Genomic DNA, 19,026 nt, shown 5'->3' with positions numbered 1-19,026 from the left:
CGGGCCCGGCCCCGCCCCCCGGGCCCGGCCCCGCCCCCCGGGCCCGGCCCCGCCCCCCGGGCCCGGCCCCGCCCCCCGGCCCCGGCCCCGCCCCCCGGGCCCGGGCCGCACCGCCCCCCACGTGACCGCGGGGCCACGCCCCCGCCCGCCGCGGGGCGCGACGCCTTTTGAGCCTCGGCCGCACCCGTATCGCGCCTCTCGGCGGCAGCTCGCGCCGGCGGCCGAGGCGGAGCGCGCAGCCCATGGAGCGGAGCGCGGGCCCCGCGTGGCGGCGTCTGCGGGGCGGCGGGCACCGGGACCGCGACCGGGACCGCGACCGGGACCGGCGCCACCCGCCGGCGCGGGACGAGGGCGGCCGCGAGGCGGGCGGGCGGCAGGCGGGCGGGCCGCGGCGGCGGCGGGCGCTGGCGCTGCCCGAGGCGCGGGGGGCGGCGGCGGTGCTGCTGTACCTGCTGGCGCTGCGGGCCCTGGTGCAGCTCTCGCACCGGCAGCTGCTGAGCCAGCCGAGCCCCGCCGGGCCCCGCCGCTTCAGCGCCCCCCGCGCCAGGTACGGCGGGCGGGGCGGGGCGGGGCGGGCGGGGGCAGAGTCCGCCGGGCGGGCCCGCCGCTCTGCGGGAGGCCGGCAGCGGTGCCCCGGCCGTGCAGCCTCCGGGGCCGGCTCTGCAGCCTCCGGGTGTTGGTGCCGGCGCTGCGGAGGTGAGCTCGGGGGTCCCGGGCCGGCCGCGCCCCGCAGACGCCGGGTCACCGTCCTTTGCCGGGCGCTTTGCCTTCTCCTGCCCTGGGAAGAGCTCGGAGCTCGCCTGGGAGCTTGCAGAAAGTAGGTAAAAATCGTGCAAGGGCCCCAGGTCTCAGCAGTTTGGGGCAGATCAGACAATGCATCCTCCATCATTTAATTCTCTTAGTACTGTAATATACTTCGTGTCTGGGAAGACTTCTGTGCAAGCCTCTAGTTGGTGTAATCTGGCTAAGAGTGTGCTTTGCAGACATTGAGGGAAGGACACGTATCCGTATGCAGAATCCTGCTGAAGGTCGAGCCTTTGGCATCTCCCTTCACCCTTCTGTTTCTGTTTGGGTTGGTATGTCCAAACAGAAACCAGTGGTTTGTTTCCATACCATGATGGATAGGACGGGGAGCCCTGAGTAATGATCAGAGCAATATGCCTGTTGCTGTAATGATCTCTGGCCACTTGACTACACTTACTATCCAGTTATCTTTAGTCTCTTCCACTTACTCTGAGTTTTGAAGTAGAACAATGTACAAAAATGTTACAGCTGTAGATAAGTTACATACTAAATGTTGAACATGTTGATGCTGAATGTGCAATTTATGTCTTACAGGGGATATCTTGACAACATAACAGCAATTGGGCCCAGGACAGTTGGAAGTCCAGAAAATGAAGTTCTTGCAGTTAACTACCTCTTAGAGCACATTAGGGCAATAGAAAGAGAAAGCACAGATGCCCACAAGATATCTGTAGACATACAGAGGCCCACAGGCTCCTTCAGCATTGACTTTTTAGGAGGCTTTACTAGTTACTATGCAAACATAACCAATGTTGTAGTGAAGCTGGAACCCCGAAATGGAGCTGAGCACGCAGTGTTATCCAATTGTCACTTTGATTCCGTACCAAATAGCCCGGGTAGGTCCACACATCCTTTCTGCCTTTCTGTCTGTTACGTGAGCCACAGAGCTGAGCTTGCTGTGTTCTCATACCAAGTAGCCTTATAGCCACATGCTGGAATAGTGCAAGTACCAGCTAGTCTGATTTCAGTGAGATTCAGTATGTAGAGTGACAAGTAGGGCTTGCTGAAGTCACAATTTCTTTCTTGCTTTCTGGTAGGCAGCAGGTTACTTAGATGTCTAGAAAGTTTGCTTGTATCTGCCTTGTAGTTCATTGCTTCTGCATGTAGTGCATGTACTGCTTCCACCTTGTACTGCTTCCACCTGTTGTTCAGGTCTTTCCACACTTTGGTACGGATTTAATCCTGGCTTTCCTCTCACAGGATGCTTCATGCCAGAGGCTCTTCCCACCCACACTAATCAATCTGTTTTCCCCTCCCTTTGCTGGTATTGCACTTTATCTCAGATTATAGTGTGATAACCTTAAGCTCTGACAATATTTCTTTTCTTTCTGCACTCAAAAAGACTACAAAGATCACTGAAAAGACTGTAGTGATCAAAGATTAAGGTACTGCTGCCTTGGTAGTGTGTACCTCTCTCACTGCTGCTTTCACTGTCACTCATGTCAGTCTGCATTATTATAAATCTGATAATGTTAAATAATTATTGCAGCAAGCATGTAAGCAGCTTTGTAAATACGTGGTTTTAACAGTGCCAGGAAGGTAGGGAGCTGAAAACCACAAAAAAACATTTGTTGTAACACTCAGCCACTGGTGTGTGCCTGTTGCTGCAGTTGAGAAATACCTTCAGATCTCAGTAGTATTAAGTTAAAAAATATCTTCAGATTTCGTGGTATTCATCAACAGCACAGCTTCTACTGAAGTTTCTTTGTGTTTCTCTGCTCCACACAGCATTTTATTTTGGGGGATAAACCCTCTGGGGTTTAACACTTGTAAATAGTCTTCATTATTGGGAAAGCAGCTGGGTATTAGCTAGAGAAACAAAGCACTTGCTATACTCTGTGCCTTTTTTCTGTCAACAAATAGTATACAGATTTTCTCTTTCTGCTCAATCATATTTGGGCAAGATGTGCTTCCAAATGTTAATATTATGATTATCGTCATCATCATCATCATCTAAGCGCTGTGATTTAGGAACTCCAGAGTTGTTAATTACTGTATTTTTAGTCTTAAGTATGGCTGCCTAGACTTAAAAAGAACACTTCACAAACATAATACTGAAATTATTGAGAAGGGTCTTTAAAATGATGCCCTGTGGGAATTGTCTGCCCAGTTCTATGCGCTGTAGCACAGGATTATGTCTACATCAAGTACTCTCTTTACAGTTACTCAGACAGTAAAATACTTCACCAACCTTTCACAGAAGTGCCAAACAAAATTGGTGATTTGTATAGGATTGTACTCTGGAGAAGCTCAGAATTGGCTGGTATGCTTGCCCTTACTCACAAAGCAGCCTAGCCCTGTGTCACAGCAGTGAGGAACTGCAGTTTCCTTAGTGTGAAACCTGTGCATAACCTAAGAAAGAGCCTTTATTTTTTCTGTTCTTCTGTATTTTTCTAAGTTATTTGCTTACAGTTGCTTACCAATTTTCAGTTCATATGGCTTATTTAATTATTTTCTGATAAACTCGAAGGCAGAAACATCCTTGACATTATCACTGCAGATGTACAGGATAAAGTGGTTTTCTTAGGTTGCTGATATTTGCCAAATCATCTGCTTTAACCTCCCATTTGTTTTGCTGTGTATGAAGTATTTGAGGATGGTACTTGCTCTATGAGCTTGTGTCATAGTCTGTGGCTACATGGCTGCTTTAGTCAGATGTAAATCTGTATGTCTGTTGAAACCAGTAACTTTCTTATTTTCTTAGTCTCACAGCGAGGCAGATAGGTGATTAATCTCGCTGAAAGCTATAATCACCTCTCTGCCGAGTTTTTAACACTGCATAAGTTAGATAAAAGAACTGTGGGGCCAAGAGTAGACTGCTGATTCCGGTAACAATATAATCAGGCCTTTAAATCAGATCTTTTGGGTGGGCTTTTGGAAAGCTTTTGGCATAGCAAAAAAATTTTCTGAGAGGCAGATTAAAGAACAGTGTATTGGAAAGATTTTGGGCTTATTTATTTATTCTGAAGTATTTCCATATGATAAGCTAAGGCTAAATTTGGACATGTTTGTGTTTGTATCAGGAATATGCCGCTTTCATGGAAGGGCAGATAATGCCTTTAGAAAAAGCTGCTTTTTAATGTGTAAATTAAACAATTTTAGCAGCTAATGCATCTGCCCTGTTAGTGTTCTAAGGGCTGATTACACTGTCATCTCAGTGCAAGTCGGCATTATACGTGCAACCCAGGCTTAAAGGAATGAGGTTACATTTCTCAGTTTGCTCTCAGATTTTATTATTTAGAGTGGGGTTGGGTGTTGCTACAGCTTGCACCGAAGTGAGAGAAATGGGGCAGGGAAGACCTTGACTAAAATATGTCTGCTTAATCAAGATAAAAAATGGCAGGGCATGGGAGGAGGTGTGAGGAAGTGAGAGTAAGTCTAAAATAGTGTTGAATGAGGACCTCAGAGAGAGCAGATAAACTGCTGAGCTCAGAGCAAAAGGAGGTTTTAGCAAGGAAAGAAGGGTGATGGAAAGCATGTGATAATGAAAATAATGTATTACAGTATGTACTTTAATCTTAAGAATGTTTTAGAGGTATGAAATCTGCTGTTTGCCCTATTTTGCAGTCTTGGCCTAATATTACTTTGAGATCTTGTCGACTTACTTGAATGGGTTACAGTTTGGAATGCCATAGAGTGACTTGTGTAGGAATGTTTATTTTTAGAAATGTGAGGGTGAAAGTGACAGTTCTGTCCGTGTTTGTTTGTATTGTTCTTAGAAAATAGATAAATACCACTTTGCTTAATAACCTAGCTAGTTACTTTTCTGGAAGAGTAGTATTGGATTTGATACCTTGTACTTCACTTGCTCAACTTTTGAGCATTGTTTTTCTTTCTGCTGTTGCTTTTAACTAGTATAGACACAGGGTACAAGCGATAGCAGAAAATACACTAAAGCCTGACATAACTGTGCGTCTGTTAAATTAAGTAACTGAGATATCATATAGCTTTTTTCTTTTCTGGTCTTTGTTGAAGTTCTGCATGTCTGTTATAAACTGTACTATTCTGCTGATTATTTTAAGGTGCCAGTGATGATGCTGTTAGCTGTGCAGTGATGCTTGAAATACTTAGCACACTTTCAAAATCATCAGAGCCCCTACAGCATGCTGTCATATTCTTATTTAATGGTGCAGAAGAAAATATTCTACAGGTGAGAATGAGCCAGAATTATGAGATATACACATTAAAGCTGTATATTAAAACTCTGTTGAAGGAGTAACTGTAAATATAGCTTGTGTTTAATCTATTGAAATATTAGTTAAATGTCAGTCTTAACATTCTGAGGAAAATGTATTTGATTTCAAAGGGAAAAATATACTTAGATTAAGAATATTGTAAATATCAGTTTAATTCAGAGACTTGGATTTTCTGTGTCTGTATATGTTGTAAGTGGTCTGGTTGCCTTGTCAAATCTTGAGTTATGATCATAAAGGAAAATAACTTTTAGGCTGGTCTGGAAAATGTTTGACCTATATATTGTTTTGTTTTGTTTTGTTTCCCCATCAAGGCTAGTCATGGCTTTATTACACAACATGAGTGGGCCAAGTCAATTAGAGCTTTTATTAACCTGGAGGCAGCAGGTGTAGGAGGAAAAGAACTTGTTTTTCAAACAGGTATGAGCTTGCACTGTGTCCAGTTTGTACACCAGAATAATTTGATAATAAACAATATAGACTTGAAGGAGTGTTGAAAGTGACTCATAAGCAAAAGACAGGAGAACCTCTGTGCCTCTTTCCCAGGCCTATGCAGCAAGTAAGTTGCTCTCTGTCTTTACATACATGTAGGCTAAAGCAGTGCTGCAGAAGTTGCCTCATAGGTGGGAATCCTGTGTAGTACAAAGTTACATGATCTGTATTTCCCTTTTATGTCAAGGTAATAGGAGAAAAACAGATTTGGACATCTCTTATATTCTGCACAGTTATACTTTCATATGCTTTATTTAATTTTCACAGCAGCTCTTTCAGATTCTTTGGAGGGAGATGTTGACATCTGCTCAGGAAGCAGCAAAACTCCTGTGTTTTGTAGGCTACAATTCAACTTTTGCTCCGTCCTTGTTGGACTGCAGACTTCCTTCTACTGCTGGAGCTGCTTAGTTGCTTACTTGCATGGAATGCTTTAGCGGAGACACATTTCTCTAAACAACAACTTTGATGTGTGGTAGATGGATGCTTAATTGGAAACTCTGCTAAAGGTGTTGTGTTCTTAGTGCTGGGTCTTTTTTGTGAGCTGGCTTATCTGCTGTGCCAGTGAATACTAGAGGCATCAGTGGTTTGCTTTTTTTCTCTTCCTCTGAAGTGTAACTAAATCATTCTCTGAAGTGTGAGTCATTCAGCAAACACAAATGCCCTTATAGTATATACCCTGTGGAGCAGCAGCATTAAAACTCAAGTGAGTTCCTTTGCTATTACTTCTTTGTAACCATGAAGATAAAATCTTAACTAAAGTTTAAAAACGTATTTGTTGTGAACTTTTTGCTCACCTTCCACTAGGACCTGAGAATCCTTGGTTGGTACAAGCATATGTAGTTGCAGCCAAACATCCCTTTGCCTCTGTGGTGGCACAGGAAATATTTCAGAGTGGTATTATCCCAGCAGATACAGACTTCCGGATCTACAGGGACTTTGGCAATGTTCCAGGTATGTCAGCAGAAGACATGTCAATGAGCCTTGTGCAGTCTTCAAGTTTATAGTAAGCAGACTGTTCTGTAGTTCACTAATGTGAAGGTTCTCAGATTTGGTTTGTCTTTCAGTTTGGGAGCAAATTTTTCTGCTTTTTTTCTGAGGCAGGAGCCTTTAGATTTCTTCCATTGTATAGATTGCTAAGGATGGTTTGGGGAAGATTGCTATTTTCATTAAAGAAACTACATGGTAGAAAATTCCTGAAAATCAGGAAAACTCTCCAGGATTTAAAAGTATACTATTAAATGTTCTGTTTTCAAACATCTTGCTAATGATGCTGATGACCTGCTTGCAGGAATTAAATGTCTATATTTAATGGATAAACAAAAATTGTCTTCTTTAAGACAGTGACTTACTAATTTATGCAATTCCATTATTTTTTCTTTGTTATAATCACGCACAGAACTGCTTTTTACTTCATTTCAACATGGATCTCTTGATGCTTTAGTAGCAAATGTTTGGAAAGCACCTTGTACATCTTTTCTGAAGCTGAGATGATAAAAAATTTTCATGCTTGTCCAGTAGAGATCAGTTTGTGTACAGATGTCATACAAATCAATACATGAAGACAGGTATTTTAAATGTCCTTTTTTAAAGGACACATGGAGTCCCAGCTAGTCTTTCTTCTACAAAGCTGACCATTTTTATCATCTTTCAGGATAGTGAGTGGGCTACAACGTAGAGCAACGTTTTGTGTGAACATAATATCTGAGGCTTTCATATGTTTGCTCTGAGGTTTTAGTTTAACATAAATTCAAACATGCTTTTTCTCTTTCTGTAGGAATAGATTTGGCTTTTATTGAAAATGGCTACATTTATCACACAGAATATGACACATCAGACAGAATTTTAACAGATTCCATCCAGAGAGCCGGTTGGTATTTCAATAATTTGGTAACTCACCAAAGAGTACTGTTGTAGCTGCTTTTTCATTTTGCTGCAAGACTGCAATCACAAGAAATTCATAATTTCAATTAGAAGTTTAGAATATGCTAGACATGTTCTCAAGAGCAAATAATTTAATGAATGCATTTCTTTAAAATACAAAGCAAATATATTTGTTCAACTTGCGAAAACAGATTTTATGAGCATCCAGTGATGCTGATTTGGAAGTAACTGGAATTTAATTAAGGGTATAATCTAGCCTTTGATACCTGACTCTTTAGGTTTTTATGTTCCTTTTCTCTTAGTAAGTCCACTTATTGAGTAACATTCATCATTAGAAGCTTATGGTTAAGTTGGTGACCTGAAGACTGATCTGCCAACAGAGGTTTTTCTTTTAGAATGAATCCTATACAAATTTTTGTGGTGGCACACAGATTGTGGATAAACAGGATTTGTTTTCTACCAACGGGTTGTGCTTACAGCAGGCTGTTTGACAGACTGAAGTAAAGATAATTAGAGTAAGAACCTTATTTTCCCAGGAAAAACTAAGATAATCCTACATCCCTTCATGATTTTGGATGTTTCCCGTTAAGTTTATATAGAAGCCAGCCTAGATGTCCAGGATGAGTAAGAGCTTTAAACACTTTCTTGTGCAAATGCAACACCTGTAAATTCCTGTTGGGTAGGTGATTGTACTGCTTGTGATGGTTATGTAGAACATCTCTTGCTAGATGTGTCACACCTTTAAAAAAACAAACAAACAAAAAAAACGAAAGAAAAAAACAAACTTTCAAGTCAGTAAGCACTTTTATAGGTAAAGTAAAAGGAATATGAAAGTTGAAAGCAATTGTTCTCATTTGATTATATGTGTTTTGCCTGTACTGTGGGAAAGGAAAAAGTGGTTGGTGCCTTTAGGCTACAAAGGAAAATAGCCTCCTTGTCTCCTACTGTACAATCATCTAGGGGAAGAACGGCAGGTAATTCATTGTCATTGAGACGTGGAGGGGTTACTAGCTGTGTGAAGAAAAAGATGAGGAGATTATAAACTCTTCTATGGGTTACCCTTGAAGTGCAGTGCTTTATTACCAGATCTGAAAAAGGGTGTATGGGCTGAAAGTTTGACCGCTCCCTTCATTGCTACAGTGTTTAAATGCATGAAGCTTCCCAAGTATAGTTATTGTAGTGATAGCTACAGTTAACTCATGAAAATACTGTGCTGTGCATACCATCAAATACCTCTTGCAGAATGATCAGTTGTATATTCCTGTCCGCGTTGAGGATATTTCAGTACAGTTTAATTTTTAAGAATGCTTATCTTTCAAAGAATGCTGTGTACTATTTCATGAACCCTGATGTAGTTATGTTTTGTATCTGCTTTTTTAATAGGTGACAATATTCTAGCTGTCTTAAAATACTTGGCAACTTCAGATAAGTTGACTAAATCTTTTGAGTATCGACATGGAAATGTTGTGTTCTTTGATGTACTCGGCTTATTTGTCCTTGCATATCCAGCTCGTGTTGGCACCATCATGAACTATATTACAGCAGCAATGGCTTTTCTTTATTTAGGCAAGAAAGTATTACAGCCCAAAACCAGAGGTAAGTCTAGTTCTTAGAAAAAAGAAGACACACCCTTCCTCAACAAGTAACAATTAATAGATGGAGAAACATTCAGGCAGTTATGGTATCTGTTTAGATAAACTTCAGAAATAAATTTTAGGTGTGTGGCATGCCACAGGATTTGCTTTGTGTTTAAATCTCTCAACTGTGAATAATTACGATGAAGAAAGACTTTGATAGGCCTAGATGTGTAGCATTTATGAATCATTATTATGTCTCTCATCCTTTCATGAAGATTAAAATGAAATCTTGTAAGGACCTGAAAAAGGGGGGAAAAAAATTACTTAGTATCTATATTAAACACTTTGTTAGCATAGGTAGGTCTCCAAAATCCTTTAACAATCTGTCCGTAGGTAGGAGCGAATAGGAAAACAACAGATTGGGAAAAGGATAACAAAACTTAATAAAGGGTGTAAAACAACTTAAATCTTCTAGTTAGACCTCTTCAGGTATGTGTAGGAACCTACCTTTTTAAACAAAAAATCAACGCAAACACCCTTCCCACTCTCCCCCTCCTCCCCCAAAATCCAGCAGTTTTGGACAAAGAAAAAGTTGCAACCATTGTACTGTGGGGTAATTACAGTCTTCATGGTGGCCTGAAGTGGAATACCTGACTGTTGAATGAAAATTCTTTTTTTTCTTCCATAGCCATTCATAACCTGAAGAAAATTTTTACTGCATTTGGCTTAACACTGCTAAGCTGGGTCTGCACGCTGGTGATGGTCCTTCTTGTGGCAGTGTTTGTCTCTGTCATTGGACGGTCTCTTTCTTGGTACACCCATTTCTATGTTTCTGTGTTCCTGTATGGAACTGCAGCTGCAGCTAAGCTCATTCTTGTACATAGGCTAGCCAAGAAGTTGTTCTACAAGGTAAGTTTGACTTTGTTTCTAATGTTCAAAGGTAATGTAGTGTTTAGTCAGTGGAAGGCCTAATTGTTGAGTTCATTAAAACATACAAAAAGTGTTCTGTGTTGGACAGGAGTGTTTAAAATGTCGCTGTAAAAATTGCATTATCTAAGCATAGGGATTGCCCTACTAGCTCAAGAGAGTTAAGAGTTTTGTGACTTAAGGCTTTATCCTTGCTAGTGACCTTTTGGGAGTATCAGGAAAAAAGTCAAAAGACTAGTAGAAGACAGAATGAGAAACAGTTTCTTTCTCTGTCTGCACCTTCCCTTCTTGCCATCATTTCAGTGATAAGAGATCAGAACGAGAACTGGAGAATTTAGATTTTGGATACCTTTCAGGGTTCTTGGTAATTAGAGAATCTGCATTTACACTCAAATGTGTACTTGTATGACAGGTTCTCTAAATTTAAAAATTTATTTTTGGTATGGCACCTCCTTATGTATCTTTCAATATTCATATTACTTATTCAATCTAGTGTATAATTAACATTTGGTTGTGAAACTTGAAATTCCACTTCTCTCTTACTTTTTCTTATTACGTGTTTTGTTTTGGTGAGGTAATTACTGGAATTTGATTGTATGGAAAGTTCTGAGTGGATCAGTCATACCTTTATCTGGAAGAGGGTTTTTTAATTGTTTCAGGAAGGGCAGTGTTAACTGGCATGTGTGTGTTAGCAAACATATGTATGTGGAGTTGTCCTTCTGTGGAAAAGACAAGCCATTTATAAAATAGGTGTGGTGTTACCGTTTTCTAGTGTTTTGAAAGAGCTGATGGGAGAATATACTTTTGCTAACCATTCAGCCATTCCAGGCTCTGGATCTTCTTCCCTCTAATCAGCAGATTAACCAACTTGATACCATGAGTCTTTTGATTTTCTTGCATGCTGTAGCTTGCAGTGCACCACGCAGTTTATGCTGCTTCTGTAACTTAACATTGTACTTCAAGTTGCATAAATCTTTGGAAGCTAATCTCTTACGTGGCTATCACAGGCAGTACCTAAGTGTTTTCTGGTGTGAATTGAGAAGCTTTTTGTTTTGAAATACGTTTGGCAACATACATGTTTCTGCCCTCCTCCTTTCATTTTTCTTGTGAATTTTTTTTCTCAGCCTAAAGCTGAACTAGGTGTTTTCTGATAGCCATTGCTCAGGCAAGTAATCCTTCTTGATGCTGGCAGAATTCACAATTAAGAACCTGGCACTAGAAACACTGCAACATTGCTCATGTAATTTACAGAAAAACAAAACATGTTTTGATGGTTAAACTTCCTTCTTTTTTGAAAACATGTCTGTTATTATCTGACCCATTAGTTTCTTTTTTTCAAAACAAATAATATGTTTTAAAAAGCAGACTTCTGAAGTTGTGGCATGATATATTAGAACACCACTATAATATTTGTCCACTAATAACAGTGCTTGTGTAATTAACCATTGCTGTTCAAAACCAGATTTAGAATCTCAGGAGATAATGGGTAACTTTTTCACACATGAGTACTACATAACTTTTTTATATCCTTCACAAATACCAGTGCATTTTATAAAAAGGCCCTGATCTGCCTGTGTACCTGAACCATTAGCCCTCCACCTTCACAGTATTGTCATTTGTGCATTCCTTTCCTCCCTCCCTCCAAAGCTGTGTAATGCCTTTTTCAAGCCATGTCAGAGCAGATTTAAAAACCAATAATAATAAAAAAACCTTATACTGTCATGGATTATTCTAAATGGTAAGAGAATGGTGTGATTGTGCCTGTCAAAATTGTTTTGTCCAAGGAAAACTATTACAGGCAAGAAATAAGGATTTTTCTTTGTGTTTTATTGAGATGTGATACATGGAATATGTTTGGTAATTAGTGTATTTGTTGTTTATTTTTGTTACAGAGTATGAATGAGCAGTATCTGGGAGATATTTTTTTTGATGCTTCATTGATGATTTGGTCTGTAGCCTTGGTTGTGATAACTCAGAGGGGCATTTGTTCAGCATTTATTTGTACATTATGGGTAGCATTTCCTTTACTCACTAAGCTGATCATCCATAAAGAATTCAGCCAAAAAGGTATGCATTTGGGGGAGGAGAGAGGAGTGGGAGTGGTGTCTCGAAATCTCTGTCACTACTATTGTGTATTGGGTGTTTTCCTCAGTTAAATATTTAAGCAAAATAAATCCCAAGCTTTGCATTTTGAACCGTCAGAGAACACGTGTGACATTTTCATAACATGAAAAAGTCTTCTTGAACTAGATACTTTGAAAGTATGAAGAACCGCTCTAAAAAGAAAAATACACTGAGTAACATTCTCTCTGTAGTATTTAAACAATGTTTGGGACAGAAGACCTGCTTAATTTATTTCGTTTTTAGTGGAAGCATAGTTTTTGTGTTAGTTTTGAAAGAGTTACATGGGCATTGGCTATGCTGAATGGGATCCCCATTCCCTGCAGAAGTATATGGATATATTAGTAAAGCTGTATGTTTACATCCTGTTACAGTTTTGGTTTGGGGTTTTTTTTCTTGCCCCCTGTAGGTGCCACAATGAAGTTTGTCATGATGTACATGCTGGGAATGTTTGTTCCTTATCTGTATATGATGTATCTTACTTGGACTGTATTTGAAATGTTTACACCTATCATGGGACGAAGTGGTTCAGAAATTCCTCCAGATGTGGTGTTGGCAGGATTTATTGTGGTCATCACTATAATTCTGTCATCCTATTTTGTAAGTATAATTTTAACATGTTGTTTAAAACTTCTAAACTTTCTCTAGAGTTTAGCATGAATGCTTTTCTAAATTAATACTAGAACTTAATAATAATTTGACAAAATCTGCAGTGTTAGAGGAAGCTTTAGTGAACATGCCAGAGACTCCATGTTTAGTGTGACTCAAAAGAGAAGTTCTTGAAGTAGGGGTTATAAAAATATAACTGCTCTGTGATGATTTAGTAAATCATGACAGTAGTAAAGATTGGTGTAAAATATGCAATTCAATGCTGGAGTTTGAACAGGCATTCATTTTAGGTGAAGTATAGTGTTTGGGTGAACAACACATATACTACATGCAAAAAAAATTATTTTCTGCTGCCCTTGCTAGAAGGGTTCTAGGTTTTTCTTGGCAAATGCTTTAAAAATTTCTAAAGCTATGGAAAGTACTTACTTTATTCCTTTTGGTTTTACATGCTGAGATTACAAAGATGTGTCTTGTGTCAGGTAGTACTTGGATGGATATCTTTTTAATATACTTTCTGTTCCATAATTGGATTTTGGATTTATACAAATAGTGTCTTATTTCTTAAGTCTTGCAGTTTTGTAATGGGGCTGTCTTTTTATTCTCTAGATTAACTTCATTTACCTTGTCAAAAGCACAAAAGCGACATTAATAACTTTAACTGCTGTGTTTGTAGTCACTCTGATTCTCGTGTGTAGTGGAATCTTCTTCCCTTACAGTTCCAATGCAGCTAATCCAAAGCCTAAGCGCGTCTTTCTCCAGGTAAGAGAAGCCTTGCATGTTGTGTTGCTTCTGTTGTTTGCCAGGCTGTTTGGTTTCTTCAAAGCTTAACCCACCTCCCGCTCTACCCCCAGGCCCCTGCCTCGCCCCCACAAGAGTAATTTTTCCTTTGTTGCTTGATTTAAAAACTCCAGTGATTATTCATGGATTTGAAAGTATTGGCCTCTTTCTGTGTTCTGTTCATCTGTGTCTAAAGAGCAGGGTTTTGGTTTTTTTAAGGGAATTTTAAGTGGGAGAGTTGAGTAAGCAAGGATTTTTTTAAAAGTGAATGTGATGGGAGGTGAGTGAATATTTACAGGCACAATTATCTTCTGAATGTAGGTGTTTTTCTGATGTGTTTCTCTTATTTGAGTAATTCTCTGTATCTATTAATAAATACTCAGAAATGCATTTAGTGCATACTGAAAATGCATTAAACCTTAAGGACTGACATGGAGGATATTTGACTCTTGCACCCTGCACAGGCTCCATAATCTTTCTGGGTATCTATTTTGTTTTCTTCTTCTAGCACACAAGCAGAAGATTTCATGATTTAGTTGGAAATGTGGTTAAAAGTGACTCTGGTATATGGATTAATGGATTTGATTATAATGGAATATCTCACATAACTCCCCATGTACCTGAAATCAATGACACTATAAGAACTCCATGCGAGGAGCAAGCCCCTTTCTGTGGCCTTCCTTGGATTCTGCCAGTGCATTTCATGTTCCGGTTGGTGTGAACCCTGCTTCACTTAAACACTTAACTGCCAAAGCATGTTGGTCATTTATGCAGTCTTGCATGTGTAAGGGCAGAAAAAGTAAGGCTAATCTTGGTCTAAAAGTAAATAATACTTCCACTTGAGAAAATGCTTCAACTTCTGTCTACGTGTAGTGTTTTCTGCCAGAGGCTCTGCAAGAGATGTTGGGTCTGCTGCTGGAGCTGTAAGTGTTGAAGTGTGAAAAATCAATGTAAGCACCAGTGGAAAAAAGGGGTGTAGGAAAGGCCTTCTAAAGGGCTTCTAAAGGGCAGCTAAGAGTAGGAGTATGTATGTTTTCCCTTCTGCCCCCATTCACCCCAGCTGGCAGGAGAGGAGGTCTAGAGCAGCTGGTCTTGACAGAAGAAAACTAACTGCTGTGACTATTTCTTGTAATCCAAAAATCTTGTGAGCAGAAGTGTAGCAGTTTGAAGATGCAAATGCTCTTACTTTTTTTATAGTTTTGTAAATGCAGGAAGATGAAGGTAATAAGTGGACACACTGGTGACTATTTTTCTATTAATATACCCTTTAAATATTCGTCTGGCCACAAGCAGCTCATCTTACCTGCCTTCTGCTAGAATCAGTAGCTTTTGAGTATTTCATTTACTAGCAGCACACTCAGCTATACTATATAAAAACTTCTTGGTTTATTTATTACCTTTGAGTGTTATATTGAGAATAAGTTTGGTTTTGGATTTTAGTTTATGGGGTTTTTTTTTCTAATAGGAAAAACTGGTATCTTCCTGCTCCGGAAATTGTTCCAAGAAGCCCCATTCAATTTAGAGTTCTGTCAAAGGAGCTGATGCCCAGGAACTCTGTGAGGTTAAGCTTTGAACTATCTGGTGAGTGACTGAAGCTTCTGGTTTGTGATTGGTGTTTGTTTTTATGTGCATAATAAATCAGGTTTTAACTATGGTACTGCAGGTTCTAGTGCCGTTCCCAACATGGTGAGATTTGTGAGATTTGCATGAGTTAATTGAGTTTCATAACACTCTAGAAGCTGTAGGTGTTGTGTTACAGCTGTTATTTGAAGGACTGATTACCTTGTCTATTTTGAGCAAGCCTTGATCTTTTTATAGCAAGTCCTTTCTTAAAGTAATTTTTTATAGCTTTATCCCTCTCCTACACCATCATCATCTCATCTCACTGCTTAGAAATAATTGAAGTTATTGAAGTGTCTTCTCCAGGGAGAACAGTTCTATCATGTTTTGGAGGATACAAGTAATAATGCACAAATAACATCCTACATTTAGGAAAACTGGTGGTTGTTCGGCATCCACCTGCTGATACACCTAGATATGTATCCCTGTCTCTGCAGGTCCAAGTCACATGTCTCTGTACCTTCGGCCACATGAAGGGTCAGCTCTGTCCACCTGGTCCCTCGGGGATGGGGTGCCAGTTGCTAGCATAGGAGGAGATTACTTTGTGTTTTACTCCCACGGGCTCAAGGCTACACCCTGGCACTTCTGGATAGAACTTACGGTGAGTATGCTGCTGCTGGAGACCCAGAGATCCCTTGGTCTGCCTTGTTCTCACCACCTGGGCATTCTTATGTGAAAAATGTCATAATAACTTTCTTAAGCTTTGCTTTATTTGAAATACCCTGATTCTAGTTTTGCTCTTTGAATTTGGCCCTCAGCTTTATATATCAGCTCACATATTTTTGATGCTTAGTCCACTAACTTACCAAACAGCCCAAGGGAGAATGTCTTTCTCATCTCCATGTCTTAGGCTGTAAGTCTGGATATCATAGTCCTTGAAGTTTTATCTTTATTACTGGTAATTCAGAGGTCTTTTTCCTACTGTGAGTAGTTTCCTTTTTGGGTATTTTGTTTCCTTGGTTTTAGGTAATTACAGGGAGTCCTTGGTGGGAAACTTGCCTGTCTTGAAGCTGCACAGAGTTGTAAAAGCTTTGTTTGCTAAATTTTCTTCTGCACTTTTTACAGTTAGAAGCAAGGCTTCCAGCATTGCTCTTCCAGTGGGATTTATTATTCCCCCTGCCCTCATTAACTTGCCAATGAAAAACTTCTTGCAGCTATGTTTTTATCATATGTTTAACAGTGTTTTATTCTTTGAGTAAATATTTGAACAGCATTTGGAGGTTCAGAAAGTCCCTTGTTCCTTCCTGGATCAGGCAGTGAAAGCACTTAACCAAATAATTCTCTGAGGGTACTTGTTAAAACCAGACAGGAGTCTGCAGAGTGACAAGCTTTACAAGATTGATAGTGACAAAGATAGGCAGAAAAGGCCTTTCATCCTAAGGATGACAATAGAAGGATCAGCATAAATGCTCTGTTGGAGTCCATCTCTTCATTTGTCAGCAAAACCAACACAGATGTTGAAGTTAGAGCATGTGCAAGCTGCGTGACATGTCAGAGGCACTGTCATTGAAACACCTAGTTATAAGTTGAGGTGGAACTCATCATGTGATCAGGCTGATGTGTTTGAAGATAGGAGGTATTTTTTAACATGTAGGACAAAGAGATGCAGGATGAAGTTTCTTGCATGGGTACTAAGTCTGTGGAAAAAAAAAAGTACACCTGGATTGATCTTATGTTTAAAAGCTATAAACATGAGATTGTGTTGCCCTTTTCTCAATTTCAGGCCCCAGAAAAGCATTCAGATGGAATAGTCTCCGTCGCCGTAGCAGCACATTACTTTTTTGGAGAAGATCAAAAGTCACCTCAACTCAGTGCCTTACGGGAGAGGTTTCCAGACTGGGCATTTTCTCCTGGTTGGTCCTGCACTTATGACCTTTTTGTCCTTTAATGTTGACAGCAATGCAGCACTCCTTGAGTAACCTCTCCAATGCAGAATGTTGTTGGAGCAAACACATTCCAACAACAAATACATTCTAACAAGATGCCAGAGACTTTTACAAGGATTAAAAGTACTTTGGTGACAAATGGTGTTTCTTTAGCAGTTTGACTATTTAAAGACTACTGCTCTCTTGGGGATACTTTGTGTCAATGTGAGTACAGTTTACCTTGGTCCTTTCACTGAAATGGCAGGTTGACTAGTGGGGTTTCTTAAAATGAAAACTGCATTTGAGGAGGTAGCATTAGAATAATATGTTGGCAATTGTTTCAAAAGGGCCTCGTTAAATTATTTAGGTATTACACAAAATATAACTACTTTATGTACGTGTGGGGACTGTTCCCTGCCAATCCTATCTGTCCTGTTAAAGTAAGACCTTCCTCTAAAAGAAGGTTTACGTGGTGGGGGAGCAGAGGTGGTGAAGTTCTAAATACTACTTCTGTAATGAAAATAGCACTGAAAGCTTTGATGCTTGTGTATGTTGTATTCCCAGTCCTTGGCAGATGCACAGTGCAGAAAAATTTATTCTGTGATGGAATGTGGTAATTATTTATCTAGATTATATTTTCCAAATAATATGTTTCTGCCAAAAACTTAGTTCCTATTGTTTTGCTTGTCTCTTCGGTGTTACAACTTGAGTGGGTAAGTTTGACCAAATTATCTTAGTTTTGTTCCTGTTGGGATCTTTCAGTATCTGCATATAAGCACATGACTTGCTGTCTTGTATGTAGGAGTGCTGGGTCCCCACTCCTTGATGTGGGTGTTTTAGAATTAATCTACTGGAAATATAAAGTTATCTTCTAATTTATTAGAATTGGCAAATTTTTGGTATCTCCTCTGGAGAGACTTTTGGTAATAATGTGACAGTATTGCACTTTGCTAGTATGTTAACTGTTTCTTAAAATACAGGTTGCTTTCCATAAGGAAAAATGCCAAGAAGAGTCATCTTTAAAAAGATGTCTAATGTCTCTGGATTGCTTTTGTTTTATTTACACAGGATGGGTTTTGTAAATGACTGTGGGTGACTTAGAATGTCTTACAGTTTTAGCTGACAAGCTTTCAGCTTTTTTTATAGTCCCAGTTCTTTTCAGTGCAGCGTAGTACATAATGTTATTTTCTCAAATTCACAATTCTGTGTACCTGAAGAAACTCCTTCATGCTTTTTTCCAAACTACATAAACTGTTCTGTGACATCAATATCATAAGGCACATTATGGAGATTAGTATTTTGTTCATATCATGAGTATTGCCAGGATGCATGCAAAGCAGGTTTTGTGCATGCATCATCATTTTCAAGTAAAAACATGTTAGTACTGGGAAGTTTGCAGGGCATGTGAAAGAAAATTTTGTGACAGTTCAATTTGTGTGAGCTGTGATGAACCGCAGCTTCCTGATCAGGTATTTTTCCTTCAAATTGTTCTGTAGTTGTGTACAATAGTGGCAAGAGCCAGGTTTTTTTTGTTGCAAGGTACATTGGCAGAGGTTGTCAACTGACTCATGGAATAGGGTAAGAGATATAATTACTGTAATCATAATGAACTGGCCATCCGTATCTTTAAACTAGTGGGTCTTTCTCCATTAACATGCATTAAACATCACTCACTTGATTGTATCTGATTTGAAAGTACAAAGCCTGTATTAGGCATTAATTGTGGGGTTTTTTTAAGTACTATTAATTATTTCTAGAGTAGAATTTTAGTTCATAACTTGTCTTGAATTTCAGTAAATGTTTTGTACTGTACTTTAGGTGATGCATATCTAATTAACTAAAAACTGCACTGATATTTACCATCTTCCTCAGTTTTTTTATTCTCATCTCGCATTTTGCCTCCAATTTAAAGCTTTAAAAGAGTGCTGTGTGAAGAATTTTTACTGGGAGCCAAAATTATAAAAATGCCTGTTAGCAATTTCTGCAACTTCAGTGAAGCAATAACTTTTGCTAACTCAGGATTTAACCTTTATTAAATAATTTAATTACGAGGGATGTCTGATTTGTTGTACATTTCTGTCTTTGGAAATAAAAGCAAAATTTAATCAGTGAAACTTGATTTTTCAGCATCATTAAAGGTATATTTGAGTTGTTTTTCTT

At 39.5% G+C, this 19,026-nt stretch overlaps 1 protein-coding gene across 1 annotated transcript; it reads left to right on the top strand.

The window, feature by feature from the left end:
* Positions 1-242: 242 nt before the first annotated feature.
* On the top strand, positions 243-19,026 carry ERMP1 (endoplasmic reticulum metallopeptidase 1). The gene is made up of 15 exons (XM_051643551.1): positions 243-547; positions 1,339-1,640; positions 4,827-4,954; positions 5,312-5,417; positions 6,294-6,440; positions 7,264-7,356; positions 8,754-8,966; positions 9,636-9,856; positions 11,767-11,941; positions 12,405-12,595; positions 13,211-13,363; positions 13,890-14,092; positions 14,847-14,962; positions 15,439-15,602; positions 16,725-19,026. The coding sequence occupies exons 1-15, from the start codon at positions 243-245 to the stop codon at positions 16,887-16,889; spliced, it is 2,682 nt and encodes an 893-aa protein (XP_051499511.1). The 3' UTR covers positions 16,890-19,026.

This window comes from Apus apus, chromosome Z, assembly GCF_020740795.1.
Source record: "Apus apus isolate bApuApu2 chromosome Z, bApuApu2.pri.cur, whole genome shotgun sequence".
NCBI classification, from domain to species: Eukaryota; Metazoa; Chordata; class Aves; order Apodiformes; family Apodidae; genus Apus; species Apus apus.
The sequence above is the reverse complement of the archived record's forward strand: the minus strand, read 5'-3'. Positions and strand labels throughout refer to the sequence as shown.